Source organism: Urocitellus parryii, chromosome 1, assembly GCF_045843805.1.
Source record: "Urocitellus parryii isolate mUroPar1 chromosome 1, mUroPar1.hap1, whole genome shotgun sequence".
In the NCBI taxonomy this organism is placed as follows: domain Eukaryota; kingdom Metazoa; phylum Chordata; class Mammalia; order Rodentia; family Sciuridae; genus Urocitellus; species Urocitellus parryii.
In genome coordinates, this window is record NC_135531.1 from 124039462 (window position 1) to 124064548 (window position 25087).

At 41.6% G+C, this 25087-nt stretch overlaps 1 protein-coding gene across 1 annotated transcript in view; it reads left to right on the plus strand.

The window, feature by feature from the left end:
- Mcc (MCC regulator of Wnt signaling pathway) overlaps positions 1-25087 on the plus strand; it is a 265151-nt gene that overhangs the window by 148551 nt on the left and 91513 nt on the right. The window contains exons 3-4 of the mRNA XM_026380348.2: positions 11013-11155; positions 22033-22175. Of these exons, the coding sequence (XP_026236133.1) occupies positions 11013-11155; positions 22033-22175 (286 nt within the window). The remainder of the gene's footprint in view (positions 1-11012; positions 11156-22032; positions 22176-25087) is intronic.

The window sequence follows — 25087 nt, forward strand, 5'->3', positions numbered from 1 at the left end:
TGGGGCAGCTGCCTTCTGACGCTGCCTGGCTCTTTCCTTTCACCTACTCTCATCAGGATCTTTTCTCTCCTGTGTTCCTGTGATCCGCATCCTGCTCTGTTTGGTTTTACTCCCACCATTTCCTGGCAGGGAGCTCTGGGACTGGTCTTGTTGGGACTCTTCAGATCTTTGGGGGGGGCCCTTGCACCTACACTCTCTTGGGAGGAGTAACTCGTCCTAGTTTCAGCTGCTGCTCTCGGGTTGGCCTCCTCGCTTTCCTGTGAGTGCCGATGGGTTATTTGGGGTTTTCCACTCTCACATCCACCAGCCTCTTTGCTTCCTCTGATTCTGCCCACATATGCCACTCAGATCTACGAATGGTGTTGGTCCTTACCTGATTGGAATTTTTTGTTCCAGAGGACACCCTGGGACTCCTGACACCTGAGCTATATCCCTAATCCTTTTTAAATTTTTAATTTTGAAACAGGGTCTCACTAAGTTGCTAGGGCCTCATTTGTGATATGAATGCCCCCCCCTTTTTTAATGTGGTAATTCAGAGTTTAAAAAAAAATTAAAAGCTTGTCCAGCCATCTTTCCATAATGCTCATATGTCTCATAACCACAGATGGGTTGAGTGGGGTGAAGGGATGTGGAAGGCTCTTTGTACTTCAGAGCATCCACTCCCACATTCACCAGGTGACCTGCAGAGATTATGTGCTTGACCAAACTCAGGTGAATAGCTTAGGAGGCCCTCAGTGCTTTTTGCTCACTCTAGGAGCAGAAATGTTCAGTTTTTATTTAGATGAAAATTTTACTTTAAACATTTCCTTCTGATTATCAAAGTAATAAAGTAGTGCTATAATAGACTTGAAATCAGCATTATACTATTTAAGTGACTGTCTCAGATAAATAGAAACTTGTTAAAATGCTTCTTTCAAAAAAGAGAAAATGGTAATTTTTTGTCTCAAAAAAAAATAAAATGGCATTAAGTGACTCAGTTTTCTAATTTATACCCATTTAAAGCCAAGTTGGCTTTAAATGGGTAAAAATTAGAAAACTGCTATTAATAGTTCTTATTGGTAAGATACTTTTGTTAAAGAAAAATAATTATGCATGCTTTTAACTGAGAGCTGGCCTCTACCACAGTCTTGGATTTTTTTTTCTTTATATTTTGGTACTGGAGATTGAACCCAGGGACTCCTTACACCTGAGCTACATCCCTAGTCCTTTTTAAATTTTTAGTTATGAAATGGGGTCTCACTAAGTTTCTAGGGCCTCCTCACTAAGTTGCTGAAACTGGCCTTAAATGTGTCAATCCTCCTGTCTCAGCCTCACAAGTTTCTGGGATTTCAGGTATGTGTTACCATGCCCAGTCAGTCTTGGATCTTAAAGGATAACCAGGAAGGTATTAGGTATTAGGATGTAAGTATGCGAGGAGAAAGCCACTTAAGCAGCGGATGATGAGAGGATAATAGAAAACTTGGTTCTGCCCAAGATTGACTCAGCTCCCTTTCGACTTACTTATGATTAAGCCATACTTGCATAATAGCTCTTGGTGTCTGGTTTTAACCCTGATGAAAATGGTCACATCATAGTGCCACTGACTCCCATTTACATTCCTGCATTGACTAGACTTAAAGATTACTCTCTGTTTCTTTCACTGGAGATGTCTTCCCAGTTCTAAAACTCGGACCCAGGAAAGAGGACATGTGAAAATGTCAGGCTTGCCATCTCTTGCTTCTTATAAAGATGAATTTATTCCAGAACAACATAAATACAGGGAAATGATGGTTCTTTGCTTTCTGTGTCATGTATCTTGCTTGGTAAGTGATTCATGTTTGAGGCTTTACCAGATTGTAGAAGAGCAAATTCATGTGAAAATTTATGTTCTGTGGGGATACTAAGTCTTACCAGCTCTCCAAATATTATAGTGCTCTGATTAAAATGTAAATGGTGGTTATGTTCATCAGACATTATCAAGAGAGCTTCAACATCTGTTTAATAGTTATTAATGGTGACTGGAGCTGGTTGAATAAAAGAAGGTTCATTATGTATGGTCACGGGATCAATCTGTAAGTGGATTTTTGAGAATACTGAGTGATAGGAAAGGAAGTGCTGAGTAAAGGAATCCGGTATCAGTAGGATAAGGAAGACAAAATACCTCTGCATTGATTTTCTGTTGTTGTGTAACAAATTCACAAATGCAAACTTCATGGCTACAAGCAACGCCCGACTCCCCTCCCAGTCTGAACAGGTGCACAGCTCCCACATGCATTCACACCAGTATTCCACAACCAGGTAGAGACTGGCATTGTGAGAAACCAGTGAAGATTATACACCATCCTGGCTTGATTCTTTGGGTATATTTGCCATTTATTTGGTACCAACAATTATTTTTAATTAACTAACTTTACTGCATTTTTAAAGTACAACAGAAGGAGATACATCAAACAAGCTTATGGGCCCATATGAAATCAGTCAGTAGTAATATGTAAATAATAATAATAATAATAATAATTATTATTATTATTATTATTTTGTACCAGGGATTGAACTCAGGGGCATTTAACCACTCAGTCACATCCCAGCCCTCTTTTGTATTTTATTTAAAGACAGAGTCTCAGTTGCTTAGAGCCTCCCTAAGTTGCTGAGGCTGGCTTTGAACTGGCTGTGATCCTCCTGCCTCAGCCTCCCAAACTACTGGGTTTCCAAGTATATGCCACCGCACCAGCAATATCTATTTCTAAGCCCTCTGTCCTTGGAAAGCAGGACTCCTGGAATTTTCTACCTCTTGGCTCCCAGAAAGAGAACATACTATTTTCATGAAATTAAATGGAGCTAGTGTTTCTCTTATCAGTGTGTAGCTTTATGAGATAAAAATATAGTTTGCAGGGCTGGGGATGTGGCTCAAGCGGTAACACGTTCACCTGGCATGCACGGGGCCCTGGGTTCGATCCTCAGCACCACGTAAAAATAAAATAAAGATGTTGTGTCCACCGAAAACTAAAAAATAAATTTTTAAAAAATTGACTCTCTCACTCTCAAAAAAAAAATATATATATATATAGTTTGCAATGTATTTTATTTGTTAGGGTTCTCCCCCGTCTTTTCTTACTCTCTTTGGTAAAGTGCTCTCTAGTTGTTCTGCTTTTCAGTGTTATCTGTATTTCTCTTTATTCAGCTTGCTTAATTTTCCTCGCCTTCCTCATAGAGGAACCTGGGAAAAAATTTTGAAAGAGGATGGAAATACCTTGAGTTCTGTTAGTTGTGACCAATCCACTGTGACCCTGAGAAAGGAGCATCACGCACACCATAGCATGTTTTAAAAGGATGTGGCGCTGGCCCCTTTCTCAGCATGGTTGAGAGGGTTAACACATTAATGATGGCATTGCATTTTTCAAGAATCCAGTTCATAATGCTCTTGGCTTTGACAGCTGAGACTAATGCGATGATTAAAGATCAGTGGCCTCTGTGGAGTAAGTGAAAACCCAGTGAAGAACATTAACAAAACCATCAAGCTTCTCGGCACCACCACATTGCCCAGGGTTTTTTCCAACAAGTGCTCATGTTCTCAGTCCAGTCTGTCTTGAGGCTGACTCATGGCTTTATCCCTGGATTGCACCACTAGCAGAGATGAGCCTAAAACGTGTTATTCTCAGCTATTGAAATGAGGGTGTTGCTTGTTTTTATTAAACATCTTTGCATATAGGCAATTTTGCCAGTTTTTGTGGTTAACACAAGTATTTATAGGGATTTTAAATTTGCTTCCTCAACATGATAGGAGAGCTAAGATCTTAAGAAGCTCAGAGTGTGTTTTAAATACCAGAAGAAAAGCAGGAAAACCAAATTTTCATCATATCTAATCTCAGTCTTTTTTTCCTTTCAAACTGAAAGCCTGTAGTTGCAGGGGAAAAAAAAATCTAGACTTTCAATGGTATTGACCTCCAGAAGTTCATGGCAGACAAGATGTTGCAGTAGTCGGCTTTCTGGCTTTCCTGCCCTGGATGTGGTACCAGTCCAAAATTCAGTTTAGGCCAGGAGGTGGGAAAACCCTGGATGCAATTACCTGTAATTATGGAAAAAAATCAGTAGCATGGTGTTTGAGATTATTTCCCATTTTGTTCAGCTGAAATTGTGTGGGGCGTTTCTGTTCAGTAGAGAGAAGAAAATAAGACCTAACTTGAAAGTTGTGCTAGAAGAAGCTGCCTTCAGTTGCTCCTGGAGGCTGCTAAGTAAGTTGTCATTGAATAATTGACTTTGACAGCTGAAGCTGCCCTCGTGGAAGCTGGAGGGCATCGGGGAAGCTGGAGTTCCCCTGTTTCATACCCCCTCCAGTCTCCTTCCCTGTGTCTGTCCTCATGGGGACTTGAAAAGGGAGCTGGTTTTCCTAACCCTAACCCTAACCCTAACCCTGGTACCATCAGGCATACTATTCCCGTTTCCTGGAGTTCACTGGAGGTATTTCCGGGCACAAGAGCAGGGTGCCACTGGAGAGCTTTAAGCAAATGATGAGGAGGAGATCAGCCCACAGGGAGCTGGGAGAGGAAGCAGCAGAGAGGAGAAGGTTGTGACTCAATCCCTTGGTGGCTTAAACAGGAATCAGGGAGTTTTTCAGAGGTTTCTGCTTGTTACCTGGGTTACAGTAAATAAATCAGTCACTATTAAGTCTGTTTTCTTATCTATAAAATGGCTTTATTATTCAGGATATGCAGTGCTCACAAAACACCAATTTTCCAGTGGCTTAAAATACCGAAGGCTTATTTCTGGATTCTTACTAGGAGCTTATGGTAGCTATCAGGCGACTTTGTGCTATAGTGTCCTCATCCAGGTTCCCAAGCTGATGGCCTCTACCACCTGGAGTGTCACTAGCAGCTATGACCTGGCAAAGGGAGCATGGTAAATCCTGCACGATCTTTTAATGGCTTCTGACAAAAAAAAAATGGTCTATATTTACTCATATCACATTGGTCAAAATAAGTCACATGAGTTTATTTAGTGTCAGGAGAGAGGAAGTGTAATTCTACCATGTGTGTGGATGGAGGCAGAGTCTTGGTGAAGGTCTTGCTGTCCTGCAGGGTGCTGATGTTTATCAATGTGCAACCCGTGCAGTGCTCCTGGTGAAGCCCAACATAGACAAGAAAATAACTGAAAGGCACACCATTCACAAAAGTGTGTTGTTCATGGATTTATTAAAAAAAAAATAGATGAGTCTTTTATCAGATGTTTTAAAAGCATCTAATCCCATTGAAATATATAGCTTAGAAATTGAGAGACACAACATTCCCAAACATGGGATACAGCAAAAAGCAACATTCAGAAGGAAGTTTATGGCAACCGCACTTAAATAAAGAAAAAAACCCACAAAGACCTCAAGTAAACAATCTACCATTGCATCTCAAGAATTAGAGAAGCAAAAATAAACCACAACCAAAATTAGTAGGAAGGGAAAAATAAAGATCAGAGCAAAAATAAGTGAAATAGCAACTAAAAGACAATACAAAAGATGAGTGAACAAAGAGCTGGTTCTTTGAAAATATAAGCAAAATTGACAGATCTTTAGCTAGACTCAGATAAAGAGAAAAGACTCAAGGAAATAAAATCAGAAACAGCTGACACCTCAGAACTATGAAGGATCATTGGAGATGATTATGAACTACTATCTGCCAACAAATTTGAGAACCCAGAAAAAATGAACAAATTCGTGGATATGTACACTTTACCAAGACTGAATCATGAATAAATAGAAAAACTTGAGCAGACCAATATTAAATAAAGAGACTGAATGAGTAATAAAAAGTCTCCAATCAAAGAAAAGCCTAGGACTAGATGCGCGCGCGCGCGCACACACACACACAAACATACACGACACAGACATAATTATCTCCGTAGATGCAAAAAATAAAATGACATTCAGCATCCTTTCATGGTAATAGAAGGAACAGACCTCAATATAATAGAGACCATTTATAGTAAGCCAACAAATAACATTGTGCTGAATGGGGGAAAGCTGAAATCTTTCTAATATCTAGAACAAGAAAAAAATGCCCATTTTCATTGCTATAATTCAATATAATACCAAAAATCCTAGCTAGACCACTCAGGAAAGAGAAAGACATAAAGAACTTTCCAAGCCAGATGTGGTGGCCTGTGCCTGTAGTCTTAGCACTTGGCAGGTAGAAGTGGGAGAATCACTTGTGCCCAGGAATCAATATCAGCCTAGACATAGGGAGACCTCATCTCAAAAACAAAGAAAAAGAAAAAGACATACCCATTAGAAAAGAGGAAGTCAACTTGAAACTATTCAGAGATGACATCTTGTATATAGAAAAATCCCAAAAATTTCTAACAGAAAACCTGTTAGAACAATAAATGAATTAAGTAAAGTTGCAGTATACAAAATCAACATATACAAATCAGTAGCATTGTAAACACCGACAGCAAATTATGTGAACTAGAAATCAAGAAAGCAATCTCAATTATAATACCCAAACATTAAATTCCTAGGAACAAACTTAGCCAAAGAGGTAAAAGATCTCTGCAATAAAAACCATAAAGCACTAATGAAAGAAATTGAAAAAGACACATAAAAATGGAAAGACACCCCTGTTCATGGATTTGAAGAATCAATAGTTTTAAAATGTCCATAGTACCAAAAGTGATCTACATATTCAGTGTAATTCACCAATTTCATTCTTCACAGAACTAGAATAAAAATCATAAAATCATATAGAATTGCAAAATTTCTTGAACAGCCAAAGCAATGTTGAATGGAAAGAATAAAAGTGAGATATTATACTACCTTGCTTCCAAATATACTAGAAAGCTATGATAGTCAAAACAGCATGGTGTTGTCCTAAGAACAGACATATAGATCAGTGGTATAGAATAGGGAGCCTAGAAATAAGCCCATGCATATCCAGCCAACTGATTTTTGACAGAGGTGCTGAGAGCATACCTTGGAGCAAGGACAGCCTTTTCCATAAATGTTGGTTATAAGAGGCTGGGGAGAGGAGGGAGGGGAGAAGAGAAGGCTGAGCAGTGGATCCTAAGTTACATAGGAGCAAGAGGTTCTGGTGTGTCATTGCACAGTAGGATGACAATAGAGAACAGCCATGTATTAGTCATTTCAAAAAAAAAAAAAATAGAAGAAAGGTGCTGGATGTAGTAGTGCATGCCTGTAACCCCAACTACTCAGAAGGCTGAGGCAGGAAGATCACAAGTTCAAGACCTGCCTGGACAATTTAGTGAGATACCCTTTCAAAAAATAAAAAGGGCATGTAGCACAATGGTAGAGCATTCAGGGGTTCAACTCCCAGTACTGGGGCGGGGGCGGGGACTAGAAGAAAGGATTCTGAATGTTTCCACCATAAAGAAATGATAGATGTTTGAGGAGATATAAACTTTTTGAAATTTCAATGTCATAAAAATAAACACTCCCTTTTCCTGTTTAGTTTTTGTTGCCCTATTACATTTCTGAATGAGGCTTTGCTGAAGCACATGCTACAGGTGACTGTTGAGTATGGAGGTACAGCCTTGAGCTTGGCCTACCCTGTGTCCTTGTGAGATCACACACCATCCCAGGTTGAAAAATACCCTCCCAGGGCGTGGAAACTCGGGGAGGTGGGAGGCGCTGGATGAATAAGGATACTAGAGTGTGGAAAGGCCAGTGCTGCTCGTGTGGGGTGTCTCCAGGGCAGGAGAGGCTGTGACTGCACAGAATGGTTTTGAATGCCCCGGTGCCACCCCCTCATCTGCGCCTCTTCCTGCACTACACTGCCTGTTCCCAGGCTCAACTCGCATGCAGTCTGATGGGCTGTTTAACAAGGGTGTTTTGTTGGGTCCTTGGGCTCCTGCAGGTGTCGGTTTGTTTCCTCCTACACAGTCTGCCCTTGGGGGAGTTGCTCGGCTTTTCCCTGCACCACAGCTCAGAGGTGCTTCAGGGATTTTCGCTAAGCTTTGAGACCAGTGCTTCAATATTATTAGCTGAATGCAGTTGAGGGTCAGCACGAGGAGGCTGATTTGTACACATGAAGCTTCGGCGGTGTCTTCTCAGCCACTCCTACGTCTGTGGCTGGGAGTTTATTTTGATAATGGTTTTCCAAGACTGTCTTTTCACTGAGAAAGGAATGCCAATCTATCATCAGCTCTCCTCCCCTTCCCACATTTTTTTTGTTCTCTGTGAGTCTCCATTTCAGTATCCTGCACAGCACCTATCACAATCTCTTAGATATTTTGGGAAATCAAGAAATATATGATTTTTTTTGCCGAGGAAGTATTATAGAGACGTTTTGCCATTTTGAAAAAGCATACTTATTGAAAAATGAAGAATATAAGCCAGACTTCTTTGCCTTTAACCAAAATAAATTTTTCCTCAATATATTCTTGTTACTACTCCCAAATGAACCCTTGAGATCCAAATACACGTTATGAATCTTTTCTTTTAGCTACAAGTGCTTCTCCCTCTGCCTGAATCATCAGGCTTCCTGTGCTCTCTTGTTCCTACATGTACCTTCCAGGCAGACTTTACAGTTAAAGGCAGGGATAAAGGTGGTGCAATACCAGATAGCATACTCTCATTCTTCATCTGTTGTCTCTGCAGCACCCCCCCCCCTCCGATGTCCTTTTGGGCATCCCACAGCAGTCCAGAGGGATGCCCACGGTGCTGGTGGCTATCAGTTCATCATGTGTTCTTTTTTTATATTAACACTTGCATGTCTCCATTGTTAATTGGATTTTGTAGTTTCTTGCAGGCCTAGGAGGTGGTAGTGGCCACTTGACCAGTAAAGAGAATAAAGAAGGAAGAATAAATGGGGTATTAAGGGAGCATGGGAGCTCATTAAGTTTTGGCAGGGGAAGCAATTCACAGAGATCTCTAGCCACAGAGAACTGAGTACAGAAAACCAATAACAATGTAGAAAGTGTCATAGCATAGACAAAATCCAGGTCAGGGAATAGACACTATCCTGTAATAATTTCAAGATCCGGGGGGGCTGGGGCTGGGGCGCAGCGGTAGCGCACTAGCCTGGTCTGTGTGGGGCACTGGGTTCAATTCTCAGCACCGCATATAAATAAATAAAATAAATGTCTGTCAACAATTTTAAAAAAATTAAAAAACTAAAAAAAATCTGGAACTGGTGACCCCCATGAAAGGGTCCACCATTTACATCTATGTATACAATATTCACACACAGTTGGAGGATGAGAAAAAAAGAACGAAAACAAGAACTCAGATACTCTGTGGCAACTAAAAGAACAATGTTCTGTTGTTGGTAGGTTCCAAGGAAATAAGAAGATTTTTTTTTTTAATTTATTGACATAAACCGACTTTGAGATACTGTCACTTTGTGGACTTTTATTTCTTTTAATGTTTGATGGATCACAGATGAAAAAGGTCTAAGTGCATGGGGAGAGTATCTGTGACTAGATATTTTGTTAAGAGAGCTTCCATGTAGCTGTGGCTTTTTTGAGGGGCAGGTATCCTGGGGATTGAACCCAGGGCTCATGTTTGCCAAGAGTTCACTGTATTCTGAGCTGAACTCCTAGTCCCATGAAAGTGGTCTATACTCTATTGTCATCCTTACCTCTGGTCCCACTTAATTTGCTGTGAACATAACTTTGAGTGAAGGTTATTTGATGTCTTAGGCTGTCACTAAAAACAGTCGTTCACATCAGCATTTTTTTTAAGCAACTACTCCACAAAAGTCTATGATACAACATTTAATAATTTATTCCCTCTGTCCTCGTCCCTGGAGCGCTCAGTAAACCCCCAGGAAGTTACAAGAATACCAATCAAGTTCATGGGTTTGGTCCCTGCCGTGATTTATACCAATATGTTTGTCAGATGTCTTTCTTGAGTTTTTCTGGTTTTGTATTGAGTTAGGCTGAGAATAGTGTTCTTGTCTTTGCCCTGGTTTATACCCTTGTAAACTTAGCGGATTTAGGGAGGTAGGAGGACATCAGAGGTAAGCTGTCTTACCTTCCCCTGCCTGCCACAGGGCTTAAAATGCAAAGCTGGCAAGCACATATGGCTCTTGGCATTAGGAAAGCCTGGTTGTAAATGAAATTAAAATTCCTCTATTGGACAGGAAATTAATCAGGGATGAGTGTAGTAGTCAGGCACACAAACTGGACCACTTGCTCCAGCACTGAGGAACATTTTATTGTGAAAGAGATTAACTGCACAGTGAGGGGTGCATGTTGAGGAAGGTAGAGAAAAAATGAAAAAGGTGAGCAGGTTCCTTAGGATTTCAACTCCATCTGCAAAAATGTGTTCATAGCATCTGCTGCCTTAGTCCATCAAACACTGAGCAAGGGAAGCACCTCAGCCTCTATTTGCCTTTTTTTTTTTTTTCCCTACAAAGCAGCCTTCATGACAGTGAGATAGAATGGAATTTATTCATTTCTGTTACACTTCTAGATGTCCCACCGTGAGCCAGGCCATATGCCAGGGGCTAGGGCTAAATGACAAAAACACATAGTACCTGCCTTTTGAGAATTTTAGTCTAGGAGGAAAGGATATTGGAAAGCATGAAATTCACAGGTAATCCAGCCAGATAAGATACTGTGTCATACCACATAGGGTTATTTGGTTGAAATTTAGCTAAAACATATCCTGACCAACTTCAGCAAAAAAGGGTTGAGTTGGTAAAAGTGAAACTGAACAGGAATAAAGTAATATGTGTGAACTCACAGTCTTTACAGGCTGTTGATAAATCCATTCTTTGCAACCTGAGGTCCATTTGCTCAAGATTCAAATTCCCAGAGAAGATATCTGAGGGATCCAGCTTGGGCCACTTGCTGAGAGACTGTTTTCCAAAGAGTACTAGAAAGACAAAGCTTCAGGTGTCCTTTTGGGGCATTGTAAAAATTAACTGTTGATACATCTCCTGGGTTGCTGGCCAGTGAGCAGGCGTGTGTTTTATTTGGAGCACACTCAATGTTGAAGCTCTGGTGGTTGGAGGCCACAGAATATGGACTCATTCTCCAAAAGGCGTGTCATCTCATCGACACTTCTCTCCTATTCTTGGTCCTAGTGTGAGCAGTCGCACCTCATGAGAGAGCATGAGGATGTCCAGGAGCGAACGACGCTTCGGTATGAGGAGCGCATCACGGAACTCCACAGCATCATCGCTGAGCTCAATAAGAAGATAGACCGCTTGCAAGGCACCACCATCAGGTACTGGGGCTCCAAGCTTTGCTTTCTCTGCACCCCCTCTGTGCTGTTACTTGGGTGTGGGAGCTGAAGGAACCCCTGTGAATTACAGTTAATGATGCTTTCTTTGTAACTAAGACTTTCCCAGTTTATAAAACTCCTTCTCTTTGTTTTGTTAACCAAGAGCTTTTCTCTCCATTATTCTTTTCTGATTCTTATCCTCAAAGTAATCCTGGAAGGTAGACTGGGTGGGTGATGTGAGCCTCAGTTTATTGATAAGGGTGCAGAGTCAGAAAGTCAGTGAAATGCTTTATTAATGAATCCTAAGCCTGCTCTGTCTTAGAGACACGCTGGTGTCCCCACAACCTCTCCAGGTCTTTTAGTCTCCAGATGTGTACACTATGTGCTTCCCCCAGAGATTTTTAGAGATTCATGAAGCCACAATCATGGCTTATATCTAAGCATTATATAGGCTTCCAGATAATCTATTAATATTTTGAGCTTATCCCAGGTTGTTAATCAGCATTGACTTATCCTCTTATCAGACTCCTTTTTTTATAGCTGCTTATAAAACTGGGCCTTAAAAAAAAAAAAACCAAAAAAAAAAAAAAAACACTGCTTTGCAGTTATACTTAGCAGAGAGTAGAGGTGAAGTCAGAACCCAGAATATCTCTGCTTTTAATTTTCTTTCCAAAAAGTGATTCATATCTTATCCACCCATTGCCTTCTAAGTCTCCAATACTCAGTGCTTTAGTTGGTTATGTTTGCTCTTTTATTCAGGGGACTTGCTGAATGACTTAACTGAGCCAAGGATGAGAACTCTTTATCTTCCTGGAGGTGCTCAGGGAACAGGCCTAAGGAAAGCAGCTACTTTTTTGGAGAAGGGTGCTGTGTTCACTGAATGCTCATACAAACCATGATGAAAATCTTAGAGGCAGCTGCTCTACATTCTCCCTCTAGAAGTCCTGGGTCAGGAGAAACTTTGGGGGCATTTCGTTCCAACTTGGAGAGTCCCAGTAATGACGGGGCTTCTTAATGAGGGTACTGAGGGGCATCTGTTTTCTGGGCAAAAATTGTGGAAAAAATTTGCACTGAGCTGGAGCCACACAATAAATTTCATATTCTAATTTAGAACTCCAAGACTTTTAAATTGTATCCTGGTCTTAAGAGTGATTGTAGGTTTGAAATACATGAGCAGAGAAGAATTTTCAACCCAAAGAAATGATTACAGCAGTTTTAAAGGAGCCTATCAGAGGACATGGGCAAATTTGTAATTTCCATGAAAACATGTTGCACTTTGAAACACTTGAGAAGGTGAAAGCAAATGGGCTCAGTGAGTTGTGAAAAAAAATGCATCACATATCACCTGGAAAACTCAATTTCAAGTTGTGTAAAATTGAAAATAATGGCCAAACTGCTACCATTAAAATACAGTGAGCTGTTTGACCGTAAATATTTATTGATGCCTCTGATTTAAAGGAAGATTGCACCTATGCAGATATCACATTAAATTCTGCCAGTTTTCATTATGTAAATGAGCTGGTCTCTCCTTGAGGGGACTCCCTGCAAGGCTGTAAGAGTCACAGGAATGTGGGTCAGTGATACAAGGCACTTCCTGGCCTCTAAGCTCCAGAGGTTGGTCATCTCCTCAGCCTTCAGCACCCCAGTGAATTTGTTTGTCCTCATCTCCTGATAGGCTGGGATAGCCCCAGTGCCGCAGGAACCAGGCGAATTGGGTGAATGCTAATTCCCCTCACATATCCAAATGTCCAGACAACTCATTTCCAAACTGCCCAGGTCCTTGTGTGGAGACTTCCTTGTCACTTCAATCTGGTCTTGATTTATGAAGGCAAATTGGTCTGCTCAGGTTACTGTGACCAAATTCCTTCGACTGGGTGGCTTATACCACAGAACTCACATTTCTCACAGTTCTGGAGGCTGAAAAGTCCAAGTTCAAGTTGTGAGTTAATTTGATTACCCAGTCAGGGCTCTTTCTGACTTGAGGATTGCCTCCTTCTGGTTTTATCCTAACATGGCAAAGGAGGGAAAATTTGATTTCATCTTCATGGCCTCATCTTCAGATACCATCACTTTGGGACTAGGTCTTCATCGTATGTATTTGGGGGTACAAAGTTCAATCCAAAGCCAAAAGTCAGGTACCGAATGATATTATGGCCTGAATCTATCCCATAGAGGACCTAGTTACAGCACCATCTGAAATAGAACCTTTTTCAACGCTCTGGAGTTGTGATAAGTGCTCCTAACTAGCAATAGTTTATGGTCTTGACTTTTTGTATCCAAGGACCAAGAGGGGAAATAGAAGTAGCTCTTCTCAGCCAATCCTAAAAAAACAAATGCCAAATGTTTTCTCTAATATAAGGAGGCTGACTCATAATGGGGTAGGGAGGGGGAACATGGGACGAATAGATGAATTTTAAATAGGGAAGAGGGAAGGGAGGGAAAGGGAGGAGGCAGGGGATTAGCAAGGATGGTGGAATATGATGGACATCATTATCCAAAGTACATGTATGAAGACATGAATTGGGCGTCAACTTACTTTACATACAGAGATATGAAGAATTGTAATGCAAAAAAAAAACCAAACAAGTACATGTATAAAGACATGAATTGGCGTGAACATAATTTATACAAAGATATGAAAAATTGTGCTCTACATGTGTAATAAGAATTGTAGTACATTCTATCATGTATTTAAAAAAATAAAATCAATTTTTAAAAAAGTAAACACACAAAAAAAAAACCTAAAAAAAAAAAGTAGCTCTTCTCATTCATATACCTAAAAACCCACTTTGGAAAAGTTATTGCTGCGCATTCTTGGACCTTTGAGTTCTGCTAGTTTACAAACCTCCATTCCCAAGGGAGCAATGTCTCCAGCAGAGAGTATGATAATGGTTCCCTTGAATGCCACCTGTTCCTTTGGAGTATTTCCTGCCACTGAACCAACAAGCTGGCTGGGGAAACTATTAAGGGAGAAATTGGGTTATTATTATATTATAGGGTGGTGAGGTCTATATTGGAAATGTGGGATTTTCTAGGAAGCCTCCTAGAAATTGTCTAATGGCCAAAGCTAGTAGATCAGACCAACCCAACACAGGGCTAGGCCCTTTGGGAATAAATTTTTGGATTACCTCACCATGTAAAGAACTAATTCTAACAAGTTAAACTGCTGACTAAGCACAAAGGAAATGGGTTTTCCTAGTAGAAGAAAGTGATTAAAAACTATAGCTTTATATCCAGTTACAGAAAAGATGGCTAAGCTGTGCACATCTTGCTTCTTCATATGGGTATGCATTTCCTTTTCTCCTCTTAGTTCCCACTGTTATTTTACAGAGGGTGAATTGTACTGGTGAAACTTGAAATTTGATGGTTAGCTTATATGAGATTTAGGTGGGTTTTTCATTGAACTAGAAGAGGCAAGATTACCTAACTGTGAATACAGTAACTGATGGTACTTTGGGTCTCTCATTTTGAGGAAAAGCTTGAGCCCATTTATCCTGAGTTGAGAGATAGTAGGAGAAAATTGGTGTCATTTTGATTGCATTTGGGAACTTTAGTGTGGCCTAGAGGGTTGCATGGTCAGTCACTGAGTGTAGACTATGATGGATATCTTCTGGCCCTTGGTTTCATTCCCATCCCTCTCTCCATTTCTCCAGAATCAAAAGGGTCTAGGGGCCAGGCGCAGTGGTACACACCTGTAATCCCAGCAGCTCAGGAGGCGGAGGATTTTGGGTCCAAAGCCAGCCTCAGCAATTTAGCGAGGCACTAAGAAACTCAGTAAGACCCTGTCTCTAAAAAAAAAAAAAAAAAAAAAAAAAATACAAAGTAGAGCTAGGGTGTGACTCAGTGGTTGAGTGCCCCTAAGTTCAATCCCTGCTACTCCCTCCAAAAATTTCTGAGACACTGAGACCCCTTTCTCCCTGGGTTGTGGATGCTGTTTGGTTCTACCAATGAGATACACTCACATGGGTCTGGAAGGTAGAAGGGGGAGGTGAGATCTATTCTCCGTCAGCCATGCAGTGTAGGCCGCCATGCAAGGCTGGTGCTAGGTCCTGCACTGCGGCCAGACCTAGGAGCAGCTCGGAGATGTGAAGGCAGCGTCGGTTTCCTGATTTCTGAGGGATCCACAGCTGTGGTGGCAAATATGACAACTCTGGTGGCCTCCATCCATCTTTCTCTTCTCCAGCCTTCTAACAGTTGTGAAGACGCAGCACTACCTAAAGTCAATGCTTTCTATTTGAACCACTCCATGCAGTTTGTTTTCCTAACTGAACCCCCCCCCCCACCGTCTAAAGCATCCTAGACTCTATCTCTTAGACAAAAGCCCTTAATTTTCTGTTTGTGTGGCTTTCTAAAAATTTGTATTTGTGAATATTTTAAACAAATCAGATCATGCAATATGCACTGTTTTGTAGTATGTGCCTTTTTAAAAATGTTTCTTTGACTTGGGGAGATAATATAACGATGGAGGGAAAATGAAAAAAAAAATATACCAGTAAAACTCACTTTGGATCTGAAAAGAAAAACAAAAAAAAGATATCTAAGCAAATTCAACACAAGGTCTTTTCTTTTCTTTCCCAAGGAGATTATTTTCTTTTCCTATAAGCTATTCTCATAACATCAGCCCTTCACTCCTAGCTGTCTCCACTAGTCCTTGCTCTGGGCTTCATTTCCCTTTGGCTTGCCAGCTCCTTGTGTCTGCCTTCTGACTCCAAGAGTTTCCCTTTACAATGGACTGGATTATGCCCCTCCCCCACCCATCTGTTCATCACCAATGTGACGTCTTCAGAAATGAGCCTCTGGAGGCTGTCTAGGGTTAGATGAGCTCATAAGGGTGGAACCCCACCATGGGATGTTGTCCTCGTAAGAAGAGAGACTGGAAAAGAATTCTAGTGTTTTTTTCCAACCCTCTGCCATACTACATACTTCCTAAACATTAAATTTTTTCAAAAACTAAAGGCAACAAACAATGACATCTCATTTTTATGCTGTGTTTCGTTGTTTGAGAATTATGTTAGGATTTTGCTCCTTTCTTCTTTTTGTGTTTAACTTTATTATCTATTACATGCCACCAGCTTGTAGTGCATTTAAATATGTGATAAATTATGCTACGATACAAAAATAAAGAAGATACTGGCGAGCCAGTGCTTCCTCTCTCCCTGCCTTATAAGGACACAGAGAGGAAGGCCACCGTCTGAAAATCACAGACAACCCTCTCTAGAAACCAACCACACTAAAACCTGGTCTTGTACTTCCCAGCCTCCAGAACTGTGAAAATAAATTTCTGTTTTTAAGCCACTTAGTCAAAGCTATTTTGTTTAGATAGCCTGACCACTGATGGTCCCCCACCACTTTTCCCCCTTTTTTTTCTGGTGATAGGGATTGAACCCTGGGCTTCATGCCTACTAAGCACACGTTCTACCACTGGGCTATCTATCACATACCCTCAACCCCTGTCCACTTATAACTTTTCTGTCTTTGCGGGGTGTGGGTTGGGATACTGGGGATTGAATTCAGGGTCACTCGACCACTGAGCCACATCCCCAGCCCTATTTTGAATTTTATTTATAGACAGTGCCTCACTGAGTTGCTGAGTGCCTCGCTTTTGCTGAGGCTACTTGGAATGTGTGATCCTCCTGCCTCGGCCTCCCGAGCTGCTGGGATTATAGGCATGCACCACTGCTCCCAGCTGTCTACTTATAATCTTAACTGGAAAATCTTTTTCTTGTTATTGGTCCCTTTCTATAGCATTTAATCAGAGTCCTCCTTCCCTCCTGATGTACTCTTTAAACCTCTAGGACCCTGCAGTTCCTGGGTCTCCTCCTCTTCCCCTGAGATCCAAGCTCAGCCTCAGCCCTTATCCTGGATTCACTCTCCTCAGCACCTTTCAAGTTGATAACAGCCCCAAACCACTGTCAGGTATCCTGTATCTCAAACACAGTGTAACCCAAACCTCTTCATGTCCCAGCAAAACATGTTGTTCTGATTAATTTATGGCCAAGAAAGTCAGTATGATGAAATCAAAATAAAATCCAGGAAGATAAATTTTTTTTTCTCCCTGTTTGTCTTATGTGGTATACATAAACCTTTGTTCAGTATTTTCAAGCTCTTGTATACAGATCTTGTATCAGATCTGGTTGAGACAAGGATCGATTGTTATGTTCGTGGAAGAGCGTGTCAAAATCCCATTTGTTCAGTTATTCACCAGACAACTCCTAGATGAGTCTGACTTCCCTCTGGAAAAAGAAAAGGAGTTAGAACTAAAGGAAAAATCAAGACTTGACTTTTCACTTATTTCCACCATAGATTTTTAAGAGAGAACTAAAAGGAATATATTTTCTACCTATTTCTAAAAAATATTTATCAAAAGAAGGCCAGCCATTTCAGGGCAAGTCCATCTTAAATTGTAGAAAAACAGTGTTTATTTGTGTGTTTCAACAAATAAACCCCTCTAGGTCAGGTAGACTGGGTTCACTAGCCACCATTGACTGACAGCTGCCAAGGCAGGCAGATATCCATCTGGGTCTTCTTCCCAGTTCCTTCTAACCCAGTGACAAGGCATAAATGTGCATTGCAAAATAAAGTAGATAGAAGGATTATTAATGATGTTTTGTTAAATGCTGCTGATTCCAGAGTCCTTCAGCTTGAAGTCTGGAAAATTTAAGAATGGTACATTTTCTTTTCCCTGTTCTGACTTGATCATTTCACTTCTAGCCGATAAAAAGGAATCTTAAAATAAGGCAAAACAACAACAAATTATTTTCCGAGGCCACAACATTCGATTGTTGTGTCATAGGTAGCAAATTTAGGATTTAAGCTCTACTACTAACTGGTTGCATCATGCTGTGTAAAGTCGCTTTACTTCTCAAAACTTGGGTTGTCTTATTTGTAAAATGAAGGTATTGATCTTGCCTTAACTGGTCTTGAAGATCCCTTGCGGTTCATCAGCTGGAGACTTTTCTGTCTGCCAGTCATCACACAGGCGTGTACACAGTGGAGAGTCCGTCTCCTTAGGAGAATTTGTTGTGTTTTTCTGTTTAAGCTAGAGGCAAGCATTGATCATTACATGTCTAAATAAAGCAACATGTAAGTCCTTCCCAAGTGCTTCCAAGTCAATGAAATCATGTACATTTAGAATCCCATGAGATGATCCTTCAAGTTCCAGAAGAAACACTCAGGAGCGTTGTAATTCCATCATTATGAAATGTCCACTATGGAGTATAATTATCAACATTTCTCAGTTTATTTATGCTTCTGTTATTGTCTCTTAAAATCATCACTTTTTGGACTTTTTCACTTTTTCTCTTTTTCATTAGTAGAGCTAGCAGTGAGTATTTGGTGGGGAGGGGGGAAGGCATCCCTCTAAACCCCTGCCCGGAAATAAGTTATCCCTTGATGTGTATACAGCAAAAGGAAGGGAACCGTAAAGTCATTTAAGGGGATTATCTTTTTTAATTGTTACATTATAATTATACATAATAGTGAGATCATTATGCCGTATTAATATGTGCATATGACATAATTGGAACAATAAAGTTGTTTTAGAGGATGATACTGTGAACTTACCAAAGCACCTTCACTGGTAAGTGGCTCAAGATTGTGCAGAAGAGCCCTTGAATGCATAACTCAGGATTTTGTCTTTGTACCATGGACCAGCAGAGTATTTTTGATCTATTCCTTTGCTCTTGATGGACCATTTTTCTTGAATGGTAGAGAAAACCCCCATCTCCAGTCTGGTACACCTACCATATAATCACAAATGTCAATTTACAAAGAGCCCTGAAAGAATTCATTTTTGTCATTTCCTTGTCCCAAATTCCAGCCTCCTTTCAAGGTATGATGATAGGTGATGATAGAGATGCGCAACTCCATGATGTTTTGCCAAAGTCGGTGGGAGAAACAACAGGGCTGCCCACATCTTCTTATATTTAGGCTCAGTTTAATCTATTTTGTACCTCATTCTTTGTACCACAAAACCTCTGATCTTCTTGCAAGGTGGCTTTCCACCTCTTAATTATGATTTACTTTGTTTGCATGTGCTGTATTTGTTCCAGAGTACTCATTATGATGATCATAGGAAGTATTCTCACCTGGGATCAGGTATGCTCGAGCGAGCCCTTCCTGTGGAGTCAAAGACACAGAGATTCTGCTCATTCTTTCTTTCTTCTCATTTTATCTGTTTTCACGTGAAACCTTGGCAACATTTACTACTTCCTCTGAATTACTAGACTTTGCACACCATAATTTTATTTCTACTGTCTCACCCTGATCATTTGCTTCCTCCAGTACAATTCACCTTTTGATCAAAGTGCCCTGTTGACTAGGTCCTTTCCACCTTAGGCTCCCTTTCCATGCTCCATTTGGGTTGCAGCCACACCAAACACCTTGCTCCCCACCAAGCTCTAGTCACTCAACAGCTCCTCTGAGCTTTTGTGTGTGTTCTTCTGCGCTCATGACTTGCTTAAAATGTATTTGCCTCAAGACTCATCTGGAGTGTGGCTTCATCCGGGAAGTCTTCCCTGGCCCCTACCCACTGGCAGCCCCACATGCTCCTCCTGTGTCCACCCACAGCAGCCCTCTTAGGTTAAGAATTGATTGCAAACCTATTTGTTTTCTTCTTCCTTTCCTATCCTGTTTTCAGTGCTCAAATACATATAATGGATATCTTTAGTTTGCATTTCATGTCACTAAAATTTGCCAGCCTGCAATGGCTTCACCAGTGTATTATTATTCTCCTTCTGACCACATTCTGACCTCAGAAGGGATGGTGCTAGGATGACGGCTTCCTTCCTCCATCCCTTCCCTATTTGCTGTTTTGTAAAGTTCATCCTAATAATCCCTAGAAGTAATTTAGCACAAAGCAAGAGATTTGGCAGGAAGTGTATGTTTTGGAATCTGCCAAGCCAGGAGGGTTTAAGGTGTCTATTAAAGATTTTTGCAAATGCCATTTATACCCGATGAACAGCAGCACCATTTATCACTCACTTTCTTGGCTATAAAACAGTCTCAGCCAAGCTGAGGCTGATTATATTGGCCATGCAATAAAAGGAATTTATTCATCATACACAATCTCCTGTTTAACTAAATTAGAATCTTAAGTGGTGACTGAAAGGAGAGCTGACATATCAGTGCACAAACAGTTGTCCTCTAGACCAAAAAGGTGACTCTGAAGAGTACTTTTTAATTGTTTTCTTTCCTAAATCTAATTATTGTTGACTTCTGAAGATGTCTAATAATGAACTCGCTCATATATCATTAACCTTTATCTTTTACTTCCACCATTCCCATTCACATTCATATTTGGCATGGCTAGGGGCTTTACATCTGCTTAAATTCTTCCTAGTTTTCTGAATGGCTTTTATTTAAATACCTTATAAAGCAGGGGCTCTTTGATATGCACCTGAATCTATTTCCTGGAAGAATGTTGATTTCTTTTCTTTCTTTTTTTTTGGGGGGGGGGGCGGTTACTGAGGATTAAACCCAGGGTGCTTACCCATTGAGCCATATTCTTGGCCCTTTTTAATATTATATTTAGAGACAGGGTCTCACTGAGTTGCTAAGTGCCTCGCTAAGTTGCTGAGGCTGGCTTTGAACTCTCAATCCTCCTGCTTCAGCCTCCCAAGCTTCTGGGATTACAGGCATGTACCACCATGCCCAGCAAGAATATTGATTTCTTGAGACAATCAAGAACTTTGGCAAACTCTTCCCATTTCTCTGACTTTAAATGTGTCTCCCCAGTTGCCTCTTCCCCAAGCACTGGAGGTGACTGCTCACCATCTTGATCTAGTCCAAACTCAAGATTGTCAACTTTCTACACACTCCTCCCCCATTAGTGGCTACTCAAAAGGAATGGATTTCTTCTCTTCCTAGCTTTCTTCATAGTACCCTTTCCCTGGGACTGAGCAGACACCAGTGAGCTTTCCCCTCCCACAGTTCCATCCTGTGATGATGTTCTCTCCCTGTACAGTTGAAAAATAAATACTTCAAAGAGAGTCACTTTTGCTTTCTCCAGTGCCCAGTGTGTATGTGGAAATGGTGGCAGTGAAATACAGAGAGGGGCAAAGTGTGTGCTTTCAAATACACACTAAAAGTCTAAGAATTCACACCTTGCTAATAGTGCAATTCAGAGACCGGAGGTTGAAGGATCTGTAAAGGACTTAAAAGAGGTGGATGTTCACATGCAAATGAAACAGGGCTGCTTTTCAGCATTGCCTTTCTGTTAGCAAATGCAGTGGAAGAGAAAAGAACACCACATGGTATTCTTTTGCTCACTGTTCCATTTTTCTCCTCACCTGTCTTCTTTTCCCATCCCCTAACTCCACCTACCTTCTTTGGGGAAGGAACCTGTGGTCCTTCTTAGATGTGCTCATCTGTAAATCTCTCAGAAGGTCCAATTTGCTCTGCATTGATGAACAGATGAGTTCTCAGTCACTCTAACCTCAGCATCTTCCCCACGTCCTTTTCCAAGAAGAAAGCTCCCCCTGGGACCTTCCCGGTGATGGCTGGGCTGCTCTTCATCAGACTCTTAATCTTGCTTACTCTAGCATCCATGCTAATAGTTTTTTTTTACCTTGAAATTTGAGAGGGTGAAGAAATCTGGTTTCTTTGGGAAATCTTTGAAGAGCGAAGTTTCTAGTGGGCGGATAGACAATTTTGTTCTGAACATGATATGAATGTGAGCACAGAAGCAACAGTTCAGCTTCACACACTGACTGACCATAGATATGGCCATCTCTTCGGCATGAAAGGAATTCTGGTCCTTGTGCACTGGATGAGAGAAATCTTTCCTTTTGGCATGTCTTCACCTTGTTCTTAAAAGACATATACTCTAAGGATGTGGCTCACATACTCTGTTGGTGGTGGCTGACTCTCCTTTTTCTCAGGGAGGAAGATGAATACTCGGAACTTCGATCTGAACTCAGCCAGAGTCAACACGAGGTCAACGAGGACTCTCGAAGCATGGACCAAGACCAGACCTCTGTCTCCATCCCTGAAAACCAGTCCACCATGGTCACTGCTGACATGGGTGAGTCGGCCAGCCCCCACCACCACACCAGAGTTGGGTTTCTGGATTGTGAAAGGAATCTGAGAAACACAGGGCAGCCTGAGTTAAAAATTTAATTCCCCAAGGAGTTTGCTGAGTAGATGAAGATGTTCAGTCCCTTACTCACTACTTCGTTGGCCAAAATGCAGCTGAAGAGCTGAATTAGCCTTCTGCCCTGATAGGATTGTGATTCAAGCAGATGTCACCTCTGTTTAGAAATTTGAGAAACAGGGAACCTATTAAAAAGGCCACTGGAGTGTTCCACATTAAAGTCGTAACTGAACTATGATGGTATGAGTGGAAAGGAGGGACATGGGTGACAGTACTTTGCAGTGGAAGAAGCCCAGCAGGTCTCAACAACTCTTGGGTAATAAGGAACAATCCAAAATGACTTTAGCACATTGATCCTAAGTGACTCAGAGAATGATCACATTCCTTGGTTAAGGAAGTTAAATTGAGAAATGAGATGAGAAATGGTCAAAGTATGTTTGAGATCGTAGAGAAATGTCCATGTGGAAATATCTGGCACATCGGGTTTTAAACTGCAGGTCATGACCTACTTTTGGGTACTGAAATTATATGAAAACTAAAGTCTCATGGAAATGAAAACAGGGACAGGATTGTTTCATGAAACTTGTATATTGCATGTGTTTGTGTAATAAGTTGCTAGATGAACTATTGTAAGTTGCAGTCAAAATGTTGTACAATACTGGTCCACCCAGAAATGCCTGCCTGGATTGAAATTGAAGGTAGAGGCTTTGAAGTCAACTGAGCTAAAGTGATCCCATGGTTGAAAGGATGTGGAGCCAAAAGAGGAAGGCACCCCATGTCTTAGGAAACACTCATACGGAATATGGAGATGGAAGAAGGATCAGGAGAAGAAAAGTATACTGAGTTTCATGGGACTTAAAATTAATTGGGGAGTGAGATTTTATCTAAATAGTACACATTTATGTTTAATTACCAACCTAAACATGTGTGATAATACCCCAAACAGTCACACAACATGGTATCATGTGACTGTATCAAAGACTTTGAGTCAGCCCAGGGTTCCAGGCTTTCTCTACAAAGTGACAGGTAAGCTGAAATGCAGAGGGTCAGTAGAAATTAAGCAGGTAAAGGGGGAGATGACATCCCTCCAGGTGGGGTACATTCAAGGAGGGGAAAGACCATTGAGGTAAGGTGGGCTGGGGCACACAGTGTGGATATTATACACACCATTAGAAAGTCTGGCTTTTATCCAGAGACCCACCCGAAGGACCGAAAGATTTCAACAGTGGAAGAAGAAGGTGAGATGTTAAGATTTATATTTTTGAATCAGTCCTTCTCCAGTATGGAAAAAAGAGTCATAGATTAAGGTGAATTAGGGAGGTTAGCTAGGAAACCATTCAAAAATCTAGTGGGGCAAAATTATTGCTAGGACCTAGGGTGGTGGCAGTCGAGATATAAAAAAGAAAATGGATATGGAGAAGGTGAGAATTTAGCAAGATTTGCTGCAGGAGTAAAATAGGGCAAAGGCAGACGTGTGTGTGCGTGAGTGCGTGTGTGTGTGTGCGTGTGTGTGTGCGTGTGTGTGTGTGTGTGTGTGTGTGTGTGTGTGTGCGTGCGTGCATGGGCAGGGGCAGGGATGTCCCTGAAGGGTTTGGTTTTCACAGTTTGGTGTGATTGATGGTGGGCCACTCACCACTATGGGGAGTCTAGCAGAGAGAACCAGGTGGTTTTGCAGTGAGTTTTGTTTTGTTTTGCTAATAGGGGAGGGTGGAGGAACAGGTGGAGATCTTGTGTTTTATTGGGCACGAGTTTAAGGTGTCTTGAGGTATTTGGATGGAGATGCTTCAGAAAGCAGTAGGCACTGAGATAAGAAGTGAAGAGGAAAGTTCTGGACCTCAGGTTGTTTGCAGATGGTCACTGAAGCCGTAGAAGTGGATGCGCAGAGAGTGAGAAGTGAGCCTGACGGAGCCCTGGGGGCCACCAGCTGAGGAACGGACCCATCAGGAGCCAGTGGCAGGGATTTGCCTTGCACCGTTTCAGTCTCAGTTTAAATGTGCCTCCTCAGAAGGTCTCGGGAAGCCCCAGTCTGTGTGACTGTGTGGACGTTGTCACTGCCCCATTTGTTGCCTTCTCATATGACGTTGAAATTTTATATCATGTCGCTGTTTGACTCTCCCACTATACTCTTTTAGGCAGAAATGTGGTTGTTCATCTGCTAGTGTAACTCTGGAGCCAACGAGAGCCTGGCATGTGACATATGTTCAAAGATCCTGTTGGAACCGATAAATGAATGAAGCAGTCAACCAATCCACCAACCAGTCAGCCAAATGGGTAGGGAGAAAATGAGAAGAGGGGAATCCTAGGGTTATGCCTTGGTGTTGGCCTTAGCAGCAATTCAGGCAGCAGCAAGTGCTTTAAAGACACAGTCCCCCATTGTACGACTGGCTCCCACACTCGGCTCCCTCAAATCTGGAGTGACATCACCAGGGCCTGAAGCTCTTGCCTCCACTGCCCTCCCTGTCTTCCAGCTCTGGCCACACTGGCCTTCTTTCTCACTGTCCCTTCTCCTGCCTGCAGGCTCTGCATTCTCTCCCTGCTCTTTCCAAGAGTCTGTGCGTGGCTTTTCCTTCCATCAATCAACTGTCTTCTGCCCAGGTTTCCCTGACTCCTTCAGGTCTGCAGCGTCACTCGCTGCAGGCACACCCATCCCTCGTAGCACTTAGAACATAGCACCTGAGCATAGGTTGTGTTTGGCATTTAGTCCCTCAAGTGTTACAAGTCATTGTCACTCACATGCAAGCGGGGAGCTTAGCAACCTTGTATGCCAGCCTAACAGCGCCCACCCGTAAGAGGCACTGGAGTGAATCCCTGAGTAGGAGTGGACACCACCTTGGAGCTCAGAG